Consider the following 13,320-nt stretch of genomic DNA (forward strand, 5'->3'; position numbering starts at 1 on the left):
ATATCTGCTTTCTATAATCTGTGGTGTTTGCAATCAACCAAATTGACAGCTGTTTCTCATAAAATAGTTTCCATGGCAAGTCTCCGGAACATCAGAGGTTGAAGGGAGACTTGATAGATATATTTGAAATTATGAGAGGATAGGTAGGGTGGACAGTCAGAACCTTTTTCCAGAGTGGAAACGCCAAACACGAGAGGGCATAGCAACAAGGTGAGAGGGGGAACGTTTAATAGAGATGTGTGGGACAGAGAGTATTGGGGGCTTGAAACACATTGCCGGGGTGGTGATGGAGGTAGATACAATAGTGGCGTTTAAGAGGCTTTTAGACATGCACATGGAGGTTAGATTAACGGCATCATATCATATCATATCATATCATATCATATATCTACAGCCGGAAACAGGCCTTTTCGGCCCTCCAAGTCCGTGCCGCCCAGTGATCCCCGTACATTAACACTATCCTACACCCACTAGGGACAATTTTTACATTTACCCAGCCAATTAACCTACATACCTGTACATCTTTGGAGTGTGGGAGGAAACCGAAGATCTCGGAGAAAACCCACGCAGGTCACGGGGAGAACGTACAAACTCCTTACAGTGCAGCACCCGTAGTCAGGATCGAACCTGAGTCTCCGGCGCTGCATTCGCTGTAAAGCAGCAACTCTACCGCTGCGCTACCGTGCCATCATGTTCGGCACAAACATTGTGGGCCTGTTTTATGTTCTATGTTCTAACACAAATGGATATTTATGAATCGCTTGATTCCCTATTCTTTAACTGTGGTTGAAAACTTTTGCAAACAACCTATGCTAACAAGAAAAATAAAATGTAAATTATATATACCAAATTACTGAATATGTCTCAGGCATTCAAGCGAAAACAGCAAATACCAATAATTTACCCCTTACAATTCAGGCTATTTTGGAAGTATAATTGACACATAGTAATCTAAAATTGTAAATAACGCTGCAGAAGCTACACACAATGCATAGGACAAAATTTAAAATTCTAAAACTCTACCAAAAACAGTACCGCACTTATTAATCTTTTTTTCAGAAATATTTTTAATAATTCGTATCTGAAACAATCATTTAAAAATATTTGCCATTCAACTTTCATTATTTGAAAAAAAACACAATTAATTTTATCATGAGAACACGACAAGCCAGTAAACTAGGAAAAAAACAAATAATCTCAATGGTATACTAAAATTTATCTTGATTCCTCCAAACGTTAGAGGCAAGAAATGACCCAGCATCGCTAAGCGCCAAGTAAATCCCAAAAATGTACAGATTTTTTTTTGCTTCTATTTATTGTGTGTGATCACCAAATAGAAGGCTTTGGTAGAAAGAGGTAGCAATAAAAACAGAGAATAGCAGAATAACTGGGAAATATACAAAGCCTGGATAAATATTTTTCAATATTAGAATATTATTTTGTAGCTCGCCTGTTTGGTCGTCTAATGGTTTCCATATTTTAATTTCCAATAGAAAAAAAATCTGTATCCATATATACTGAGCACTTACAAAGTGAAGCAGCTCCTATAGTGTAAGCAAATGGAATCTCTATCCCCTCTCCCTGCCCAGGTCATGGCCATGTATGTTTCACTTTATTTATTCATGTAACCCCTTCCACGATTTATGAAAATAAATCCTTGCTAATGAGATAAAGGGCAAAAAGCAGAGTGAATGCAAAAATAAAATCTTGAGGAATCAAATTTCTGCTTTTACAGAAACCCAAAAAATAATGTACTCAGAAAATAACAAAATTACTTCCGAATATCCCAAGTATTTTACACTAATAAAGTACTTCTGAAGCCATTGTAGCAATGATTTCCACATCTCAAAACCCCGCTAATGCCAATTAAATAATTAATCAGCTAATGTCTTTTAGAAATGTTAAGTACAGTTGTGTAAAAAAAAATATCGGCCAGGTTAGCAAGAGAATTCCCAATTATTTTTACATCATTCTAGAGGCTCAAATAAGTTTAATGTCTCACCCGAAAGGCAACAATAGAGTGCAATTTAATAGTGTACTATCAGGTTATCAGTAAAAGGAACAGAAAGCAAAAGTCTTTTAAGAGACGTTAACAACATTCTAAAAATGTGAAATTTGTTCGAAGATTCAATAAATGATTGACATTGTTTAGGTTTGGCCAAAAAAAATTGAAAGACTTTCCATTTAAGTGTCCATTAAGTCTAAAGAACATATAAAAAGGCTACTTTCAAAATTGCAAGTAAATGCCCGCTAGATTATCTGTGAACACATGCAGTCAAGTCTCACCTTTGGTGGATTAAATGGATACGTTTCTGGGATTTTAATTTCTAGTTGATATCGCCCTCCTGCATAAATATAAAGCAGAAATATTGGAAAATCATTTAACAGTACTATTTTCAGTGATTTTAAAGATATACACCACAAGTAGCAATCTGCTGAAGGAACTCGTGTCTGAAGGGTCTCCACCCAAAAGTCACCCATTCCTTCTCTCCAAAGATGCTGCCTGTCCTGCTGAGTTACTCCAGCTTTTTGTGTCCATCTTCTGCTGAAGGAACTCAGCGGGTCAAACAGCACCTGTGGGGGGAGGAATTGTTGATATATCAATCCAAAACAGTGACTGTTCCTTCCCCTCCCCCCCACGGTTGCTGCTTGAACTGCTAAATTCTCCAGCACATTATTTGTTGCTTCAGATTCCAGCATCTGCAATCTCGTGTCTCCATCTACTACATTTAATGTAAACTTAAAATTGTCCAGGTTTTACATTGCAATAGGAAATCAAAACATTTTTCCTAACTTTAAAATACCAATGGATCACTGACTAAATTCATCTACTTCAAACAACAGAGATCAATTTAAGAACATTTTAGGATTAAAGGCCACTGCAAAAATTCCTACATTCAATTCAATAAATGGTATTTGAGAAACACAGAGCAACCCAGCTAATATCAGTAGTCTCAATTTAAAACAATCTTAAATTAATGGAATAAATGCATCACACTCACATGTTTAACGTAATCATATGAAGTTATTTGTGGATTTATTGTATTCAACATTGCAGATATTACAGATTTAATACCTATCCAGAAAATAAATATTTGGAACAAGGATGAAATTAATATTGATGGTAAGGACCACAAACTCGTAACCAACACGGTTTTGTGCTTTTGAGGGTGAGCCACATTCAATTTTGTTTACCTGGTTATTTTTTCTATATATCAAATATGATTATTCAACATGAAAAATCACTTCAGCAACAGGGTTTATTTTATTAGCTCTTTGTAAATTTAAACAGAGGCTGAACAATTGTGGGTGGTGAAATAATTCTAGTCCCTTTTCTAAAATTTAGTTTACAAAAATTCCTTAAACGTATAATGTTATAAAGATTGACACCTCAGATTACTGTCTCCTCAGAGGGCTAACAGGGAAAACAAGTCTGCGTAGTCATGGAAGTGTTGAAAAATCCACTAATCAAAGGAAATAAGCATCACTGCTGTCTTTCAAATACAACTGCTTTGACAGAGATACTTTTTATTAATAAAACATAAACTAATCTGAAGAAAGGTCTTGACCCGAAACATCGCCCATTCCTTCTCTCCAGAGATGCTGCCTGAACCACTGAGTTGCTCCAGCATTTTGTGTCTACCCTCGATTTAAACCAGCATCTGCAGTTTTCTTTCCTATAAACTAATTAAATACTGTTGCAAACTATCAGTTTTGAATATAAATTTAACCTATGGTAGGTCTACTTTGTTCTGTTTATTAGAGAATGCTCTGCAAACATGCATCACTAATTTGCAATTATATAACAGCTTGATCTAGCACTTCTCAAATGCTTTATCAACAACATTTGACAAAGATTATTAAGGGGTTGGACACGTTAGAGGCAGGAAACATGTTCCCAATGTTGGGGGAGTCCAGAACCAGGGGTCACAGTTTAAGAATAAGGGGTAGACCATTTAGAACGGAGATGAGGAAAATCTTTTTTAGTCAGAATTGTAAATCTGTGGAATTCAACCTGTGGAGGCCAATTCTCCGAATGCATTCAAGACAGAGCTAGATAGAGCTCTTAAGGATAGTGGAGTCAGGGGGTATGGGGAGAAGGTGGGGAGAAGGCAGGAACGGGGTACTGATTGAGAATGATCAGCCATAAGCACATTGAATGGTGGTGCTGGCTCGAAGGGCCTATTGTCCTATTGGTCCTAAAGGCCAATAGACCAATTGTCTATTGACGGTACATACCTACATTTTAGTTTGGGTTCTTGAAGACAAACTGATAAAGGAAATCAGCAATGGTCTAGAGCTCAAAATTAGAGAAACACAATATTGAAGGTTATCTTATTGAAAGAAAAGTTTAGTGATGGGGATGAAAGGCCATGGAAAGGACAGCACGGTGAGGCAATGTTAGAGTTACTGCCTGATAGCTCCAGATGCACAAGTTCAATCCTGACTATGGATGCTGTCTGTATGGTGTTTGTACGTTCTCCCCGTGACCTGTGTAGATTTTTTCCAGGATCTCCATTTTTCTCCCACACTTGAAAGACATACAGGTTTGTATAATTGTAAATTGTCCCAAATGCGTGTAAGATAGTGTAACGGTGCGGGGATCGCTGGTCAGCGCGGATTCGGTGGGCCAAAGGGTCTGTTTCCGCGATGTATCTCCAAACTACACTAAAGATATGTGCACAATGTTCCTAATCAATCCTTTAACAATGCAATTAAATGCGTCAACACACAGGAGAGAGCAAGGACACCTTGTTGAATGCTGCCACAAAAACAACCTCTCACTCAATATCAACAAGGCCAAGAAACTGATCGTTGACTTCAGACTTGGGAATACAGGACACCACATACCAGTTTTCATCAGTGTGTTGGTAGTGGATTGAACGTTGTTCAATATATACACCAATGAACAACCCATCACCCCGAATTCTAGATCGTATATGTATGCTGATGATTTATGCATCGCAACACAGTCCTCAGACTTCAGCCAGATTGAGACCGTACTAGAGGCTGCTCTGCAGAATATGACAACATACTACCAACAGAATTCCCAGCGTCCAAACCCAACAAAAACGCAAAGTGCAGCTTTCCTCTTCCAGAATCGGGATGCGAAATGTCAACTGCAGATGCGATGGAATGATGTCCTGTTGGAACAGTGCAAAGTCCCAAAGTACCTAGGTGCGCTCCTCGATCGCACGTTATCATATCGCCAACATGTTGGGAAAACCAAGGCAAAGGTCAACACCCGGAACAATGTCATTGAAAAACTGGCAAACAGCTCATTTGGAAGTGACCCAACAACAATCCGCACTGCAGCCCTGGCGCTCTGTTACTCAGTGGCAGAGTCTGGAGCCGCTCTAAACATGCACGCAAGGTGGACTATGCATTGAACACTGCCTGCAGGAAAATCACATCTGTACGAGCTGGCTGGCATCGACGAACCATCTCAAACTCGTAATCGGGCAGCTGCAGTAGAACGCTTCAATGTGGACATAGACCCCATCACCCCTTGCACAATCATCAACATGCCAAGAAAAGCTTGAAGAGTCGTAACAGCTTCATGGAACTAGAGCCAACCGTGCCAGGTACCAAAACCAAACAACAGATGGCACCAGGACACCACCTGCCTTGTACTACCTGGAAAGCCCTAAACCGCCTCTGCAATGGAGTGGGACGTTGCGGACTCAACCTGAAAAGTGGGGCTTCTCGGACTCTGACAAATGTAACTGTGGAGAGGTACAGACGATGGACCACCTACTAACTTGCGGCGAAGAGGCATGCACTGCAGATGATCACCACAGAGGCACAGATATGGCACTGGCTGTGGCAAAGCGATGGCAGAACGTCGGCTGACACAAGAGCGAATGAAGTGGAGAGAAATAGCGACTTCAAATTCTTGGGCTTCTGCAAAAGTGCTGTAGAAGGCATCCTGCCTGGTTGCAATAGGGTCTGGTATGGCAATTTCAAAAGGAATGCAAGAGGCTACAGAGAGTGGTGGATTCGGTCCAGTCCACCATAGGCACAGCCCTCCCCTCAACCGAAAGCATCTATGTAAGGTGCTGCTTCAAGAAAGTGGTGTCCATTATCAAATATCCCACCATCCAGGTCATTCCCTCTTCTCACTGTTACCACCGGGCAGGAGGTACAGAAGCCCAAAGTTCCACATCTCCAGGTTAAGGAATAGCTACTTTCCCACAACTATCAGGTTCTTGAACTAAGCTACATAACCGTAATCCCACCTTGACAATGGAACATTATAGTCTTGTGTTTATGTCCTATTATGTTTTTGCACGAATGTCTTGGTTTTTGAAAGTTTTGTTTCTTTTAGAAGTTTATGGATAATTAAAGGTAGACACAAAATGCTGGAGGAACACAGCGGGTCAAGCAGTATCTCAGGAGAGAAGGAATGGGCGATGTTTCGGGTCGAGACCCTTCTTCAGATTGATGTCAGGGGAGGGGGCAGGACAAAGGTAGGATATAGTAGGAGACAGGAAGACAGTGGGAGAACGGGAAGGGGGAAGGGAAAGAGAGGGACAGAGGAACTATCTGAAGATGGAGAAGACAATGTTCATACCGCTGGGGTGTAAACTGCCCAAGCGAAATATGAGATGCTGCTCCTCCAATTTGCGCTGGGCTTCACTATGACAATGGAGGAGGCCCATGACAGAAAGGTCAGACTGGGAGTGGGAGGGGGAGATGAAGTGCTGAGCCACCAGGAGATCAGGTTGGTTAAGGCGGACTGAGTGAAGGTGTTGAGTGAACGATCGCCGAGCCTGCGTTTGGTCTCACCGATGTAGAGAAGTTGACATCTGGAACAGCGGATACAATAGATGAGGTTGGAGGAAGTGCAGATGAACCTTTGCCTCACCTGGAAAGGCTGTTTGGGTCCTTGGCTGAAGTCGAGGGGGGAGGTAAAGGGACAGGTGTTGCGTCTCCTGCGGTTGCAGGGGAAAGTACCTGGGGAGGGGGTAGTTTGGGTGGGAAGGGACGGGTGGACCAGGGAGTTACGGAGGGAACGGTCTTTGCAGAAAGCAGTGGAGATGGGAAGATGTGGCCAGTAGTGGGATCCCATTAGAGGTGGCGGAAATATTGGAGGATAATTTGTTGTATACGACGGCTGATGGGGTGGAAGGTGAGGACAAGGGGGACTCTACCCTTTTACGAATGGGGAGAGGGGGAGCAAGAGCGGAGCTGCAGGATATGGAGGAGACCCAAGTGAGAGCCTCATCTATAAAAGAAGAGGGGAACCCTCGTTTCCTAAAGAATGACATCTCTGATGCTCGAGTATGAAATAATATATCTGTACATTTTTACCAGTGTGTTTGTCCAAGTCTGCATGCCTGTGATGCTGATACAAACTAGGGTTTACAAAGAAGGGTCTCGAACCGAAACGTCACCCATTCTTTCTTCTCCAGAGATGTTGCCTGACCCGCTGAGTTACTCCAGCATTTTGTGACTACCTTCAATTTTAACCAGCATCTGCAGTTTTTTTCCTATAGATTTTTCAATGTTCATTACCTCAACTTACCTGCGCATATGACATTAAACTCGACAATAGACAAGACAATAGACTGCATGGTGAAGCAGAAAAACAAAAGATGCTAAAAATGCAAAATAAACTGAAAATACTGCAAATACACAAGTCAGTGAAGAAAAATATGTTCAAGTCAACGACCTTTTGGTTCTGATGAACAGTTATCAACCAAACATAAACTTCATTTTCTTCATGTTGCCCAACCCGTTAATTATTTCCAGCATTCTGTTCTAATTTCCCTGAGATTGTAACTTCATATTTAATTACAAAAAGAAAACCACTGAGCAAGATATTCCTCACTGGAAGTAATTATTTGAAATTAATAGGTACTTGGAGTGAGATCCCTTGACAATACCCAATGGCATAAAAATTGAACTCTCACCAATAAATCGTGTAAACAAGTGGTTACAGGACTAATTTTATGCAATTCAGAAATCGATAAATTAAATAGCTTTTGGGGGAAATGTGGGGTAAAAGAAAACCCCTTGGATTTAAATGTGTAGGGTAAGAAGATGCCCCCCCCCAAAAAACCCCCAAAGACTCTGCACAAATCCACTCCACTGACAATAAACCACATGGATTCTGAATTGGTTCCTTGAATATAAAATGCTGTCAGTCAAAAATGGATAGTATATTTGGCTACTTTTAGAAATATTTTTTAAAACCTACTACTAATAGTCAAAAACCTATGCAAAAATACATGCTTCGTGTGATTTCCATCAGAGTGCTTTTGTGCTGTAAAAAAATGAGGAAGAAGCTGGAGGATCTGGCGGAGGAAGAGGAACCAGGAGAAGGGCTTCCAAGCCCGCGGACGCAAGAAGCAGCTGGGAAGACGTCTGGCCAGCTAGCGGGAGAAGGGGAAATGCGGCCGGGAAGGGAGGCAGGAGAGCAAGGCCGAGAAGCAGAGGGCCGCCGACCGGCTGGCAGGGGGAGAAGATGAGGGCTGGGAGAAGAAGAGGAGGAGGAGGAGGAAAGGACGTGGTTGAGCAAGCTGGGAGAGGAGCAGCGGGAAGAACCCGAGCCGAGGGAAGAACCCGAGCCGAGGGGCCTGGAGGGTTTGCAGGGGCAGAAGCAGCGAGTGCTGGAGGTTGGCGACCCGCCGGGGCCTGAGGGCGAAGGGCCCAGGGAGCCGTGCTCGACGGCCTTGGAGGAGGAGGCGGTGGACGATGAGGAACGGAGTGTCGTGCCCGAAGAGGAGGAAGAGGAGCCGGGGAGAGGCTGATCGGCAGCGGAGGCCGAGCAGCAGCAAGAGCTGGGCTGGGCGCTGAGGCGGAGGACCAGGCCCACGGCTCTGCTCGGCAGCCCCAGCCACGAGGTGTTGAGCGCCGGCCAAGTAGAAGCGGACCCCGGCTGACAGAGATGGCGAGACGGGCTGGAGGGCTAGCAGGAGCGGCGAGGGGCCGAAGAGTCGCAGTAAGCGAGTAGTGGAGGAGCGAGGAGCGCAGGAACGGGAAGAGGTGTCGGGACACTCGGGGCGCCGAGAGGGAGCCGGAGACACGCTGATGGGAGAAGACCAACCGGAGGAGCAAAGTGCAGCCGCAAAATTGAATTGCAACACCCTCTCATTAGGACTGGCGAACTGTTCCACAACAGAAGTCGTTCCAAACATAAAATAGAAGAAAAAGACGACGAAAAAGACTGAAAACCAGAGTAAGTGATTGCCTGCAGTACACAGCGTGCCCTCCAGCAGGCTTTGCGTGGCAACAGTACGGGTGAGGGGCAGTGACCTTGCCTGCCGTGCAATCCCCCTATAAATCTACTAACTTCATCTTGTCAACATGTTGAGATATACTTTTCTCATTGTTTCTCCTTTGAATTACATACATCTGCATATATCCACTATAATACTTGAAAATTAACATTCAATAGATTTATCAAAAACTTTTAAACTTTGATAGAGTGAGATAGAAGATAATTGATAACAAAATGTTTGCTTTTATTCCACAAAGGAATTATCATCTAGAATTGAATCACAAAATGCTCAATTTTTTGTGATAACAAAATGTTTGCTTTTATTCCACAAAGGAATTATCATCTAGAATTGAATCACAAAATGCTCAATTTTTTGTATTGTATAATTCAAAATTCACAACAAAAAATACAACAAAACATGAAATGCTTTGCACTTTTCCTTTTGCCTGCACATCACTGAAATATTTTGTCCATTCAAGTGGATATTTGCAATGTTTGAAAAATCTATTCAGCATTAGTTAACCCATGGAAAACTGTTGGAAACCTGCCTCATGCGGATCACAGTTAAGTAATTCAATAGCCCAAATACCCAGAGGTTCCATCTCTGGCCCATTAAAATTTTGAAGTTGACCTATGTGCCAACCCAGCTGCTAAATTATCTGCCCCAACTATTCATTGACCATCTCCTCCTTACCCCTCAATCCATCTCCTTAACCAAAATCACTTTACCCCTCAAGCATTGCAACTGAGCCCCAGACATGTCCATTTCCTTTACATTCTAGGTTTCCTAAGTGGTCCCTTGAACAGAATGTTTGCTGACCAGACGTGAACTGATTAACTTGCCAGAACTGATGTGACAGCCAGATGTTTTTTTTTAATTGATTAGCAACATTAAACTTGTATGAAATACTAGTTACCTAGTACTGATAATGTACATTCAGACAATAAGTATAAGTAGGGAGAAGGCAGGAGAATGTGGTTAGGAGAGATAGATTGAATGGTGGAGTAGACGTGATGGGCCGAATGGCCTAATTCTGCTTCTATCTCTTATGATCTTATGAAGTAAATTTTAACAGAACTGTCTTTGACAATGGTGAAGAATATTCTGAATTGTCGAATATTTCACAAAGTAATGATGAGCTGTTTGTTTATTAGGATATATTTTAATCTCTTGGTTGACATTTGTTTAGGTTTGTCATCACACCAATATTCTAGTTTGAAATTTGGCAAAATGCAGTAAATTTATCTTTAAGACATGGCAGACACTGTATCCCACAAATTTAAATACTTCAATAATCATTCACCATACTTAGTATTTAAATTCTAGTATTTCTATTGAAATAACTACTTTCCTCAAAAAAACTACTAAAATAATTTCTCACCCAATCGTTGTTAGAAACAATGACCAAAGGCTTTATCAAAGAAATTGTGCCAGAGTAGAAATTTTAAAATGTGATTAGTTTTAGAGAGAGTATTCTAGAGATTATGTTCTAGAAAGTTTAAATCAGTTATCAGAGGTGGACCCATTAAAACTAGGACTGTGTGAACGGCCTTTACAGGCAGTGCTTGGGGAATGCAAGGGTTCCATTCATGAGAACTGTCCATAAGCTATTTCTATAGTAACCCATAATATATCACTCATCCAAACACGAAGATATAATTATCCAGTCATTAATGAATATTCATTAATGAAAAGTGAAACAGAGGCAATATTACAAGGAAGATTTGGCAATGGAGTAATACAGTAAAAGTTCCATTATCCTGCACTGTGGTGCAGCTGGATTATTCCAAGCTCTTCGATGTTATTCCAATTAATATTCCAACATGCTTTGAATTATCTTTTAAGATGTTACGCAGTATTATAATAACTTTTCCAGCAACCCAGATGAGTTTACACTGCAGGAACCAATGCTGAATCACTGACATTTCTGAACAATCAGACAGCTGATATCAGAGTTTTATTATATGTAGACAAAAACTCATGTCAAACACAACATCAATGGTGTGAAAGATCTGGCTTGGGACAGAAATGGGAAGGGAACAGATTTTGCAGAGGTTTTGATAACTGATTGACTGTCTTTGGTATTCTACATAGAGTAAAACTCTGATAATCTGCTATCCAATTGATTGGAAATCTCCATGAATCAGCTTCTGGCACTCTGGGAGCTAATTCCATCCCTCCGTGACAGGCCTAGGCCCCAGCTCCCACCTTCACTTTGACAGAGCTGGGTCCCAGTTCATGCCCTCTCATTGAACCAAATGAGGTTCCATTTCCACTCTCCCTTGAAACAGATCTAGTTGCTCTTCCAGCACTCTCTTGAAACTTAGCAGGTTCCGCTTCCTGTACTCCCTTGAAATTCTCTGACATCCCATTTCCCAAATTAGCTTGAAACACACATTGTTTGCTGGAATCTTTATTATACTACTTTGTAATATTAATTCAAAATATGTTGGGAGCACTAATTGGAATATATTCAATTGTCTGGAAAATGGAAGTTCCAAGCATGCCAGCTTAACATGTGGCATGTTAACATGTATCAGTGGTTATAGGAGAAGGCAGGAGAGTGGGGTTGAGAGGGAAAGATATATCAGCCATGATTGAATGGCGGAGTGGACCTGATGGAACGAATGGCCTAATTCTGCTCCTAAAACTTATGAACAAACTCTTACTGTATTTAGGAAATCCTTGCTCAATCAATTCTGGATGCTATAATAAATAATATGATCAATTTGAGAAGCATTTCCATAATAATTTTAAAAGGTTAAGGAGAACAGAAAATTAACGGTAACTCCCCTTCACCTGCATCCACCTATCACTAGCGAGGCAATGCCGCAATCCTACGTCTTTTCCAGCTTTCTTCACATCCTTTCTCCATTAGTTTGAAATGTTGTCCATCTGTTCCCTGCAAAAATCCTGCCTGAACCACCAAGTTCCTCAGCATTTTTGTTTGCTGAATCAAAACTAAGCTAACATGACCACATAGTGTTTAATTTTCTTTTAAAACAAGCCTCCAGTAAGGTGATCTTCAGGATCAAACAGGCCAAATCTCAAGATCTCCTGGTTTCCATTTTGAAAATATATAATGAAACATAACTACCATACTAATTCTATAATCGAAAGGCTTTGAAGAGCACGTCTGCAGTTCCAGTGATTTACCTGATCATATGGAAATCAGTCTGAAGAGGGGTCTCGACCCGAAACGTCACCCATTCCTTCTCTCCTGAGATGCTGCCTGACCTGCTGAGTTACTCCAGCACTTTGTGAATAAATACCTTCAATTTGTACCAGCATCTGCAGTTATTTTCTTACACTACGTGGAATAAGGGAATCATTTAACCTGTGCCAGTTCTTTGAAAGATGTAACTAATTAGTCTGACTGCCATGCCCTTTCAACATCCTGCTGCACAATTTCTCTTTCAAGAATATATTATTTTTCCATTTGAAAGCAATGGTAAATTGGTGAATCTATTTCCACCACCTTTTAGATAATGAAGTCTACACCGTAATCTATAGACTTTTGCCGCTGGAAAAGCAATAATTCTATCAAATATTTCAAAAGGACTGGAAGTCTCCCATGTAAATTTCTGCTTGTAATGAGAATACAGTTGCACGTCTTTTAAAAAATCTGACAATTCCTAGCATCATGTCAATTAGTCCGTTCTACTCTAATCCAAAATCTTTATACCATTTCTCAAGTATAGTGCCCAGTTATGGATACATAGCTATGGCTAACCAGATATCCATAAAAGTTTGGCATAACTTCAAAAGTAAAGTACTGCAGAAGTCTCGTAAAGCAGAATATATTGAAATACTCAGCAGCTCAAGCAGTGTGTTTAAAGAGCAATCAGCTAATATTTCAGTTGATAATTTCTGAGGGAACCCGGGTCATTATTCCTCAGAATGCTCTTTATCATACCAAGTAAGATGAACAGCCAGCAAGGATTTTCTTTTCCCCTGCTTCTTTTCCCCTGCTTCAGGACTGCATTGCACTGCAAGAATCAATACTAATATTGGTAGCACATGTTCACTTGTATGATTCTGATATACCCCCCTACATTGAGAAAAGGTGTGAACTTAACTTTTTAATAAACAA

The 13,320-nt window shown here is 41.1% G+C and overlaps 1 protein-coding gene across 1 annotated transcript in view; it reads right to left on the reverse strand.

The window, feature by feature from the left end:
- ube2kb (ubiquitin-conjugating enzyme E2Kb (UBC1 homolog, yeast)) overlaps positions 1-13,320 on the reverse strand; it is a 72,395-nt gene that overhangs the window by 18,107 nt on the left and 40,968 nt on the right. Inside the window, exon 3 of the mRNA XM_078399646.1 lies at positions 2,287-2,345. Coding sequence (XP_078255772.1) covers positions 2,287-2,345 — 59 coding nt within the window. The remainder of the gene's footprint in view (positions 1-2,286; positions 2,346-13,320) is intronic.

Source organism: Rhinoraja longicauda, chromosome 1, assembly GCF_053455715.1.
Source record: "Rhinoraja longicauda isolate Sanriku21f chromosome 1, sRhiLon1.1, whole genome shotgun sequence".
In the NCBI taxonomy this organism is placed as follows: Eukaryota; Metazoa; Chordata; class Chondrichthyes; order Rajiformes; family Arhynchobatidae; genus Rhinoraja; species Rhinoraja longicauda.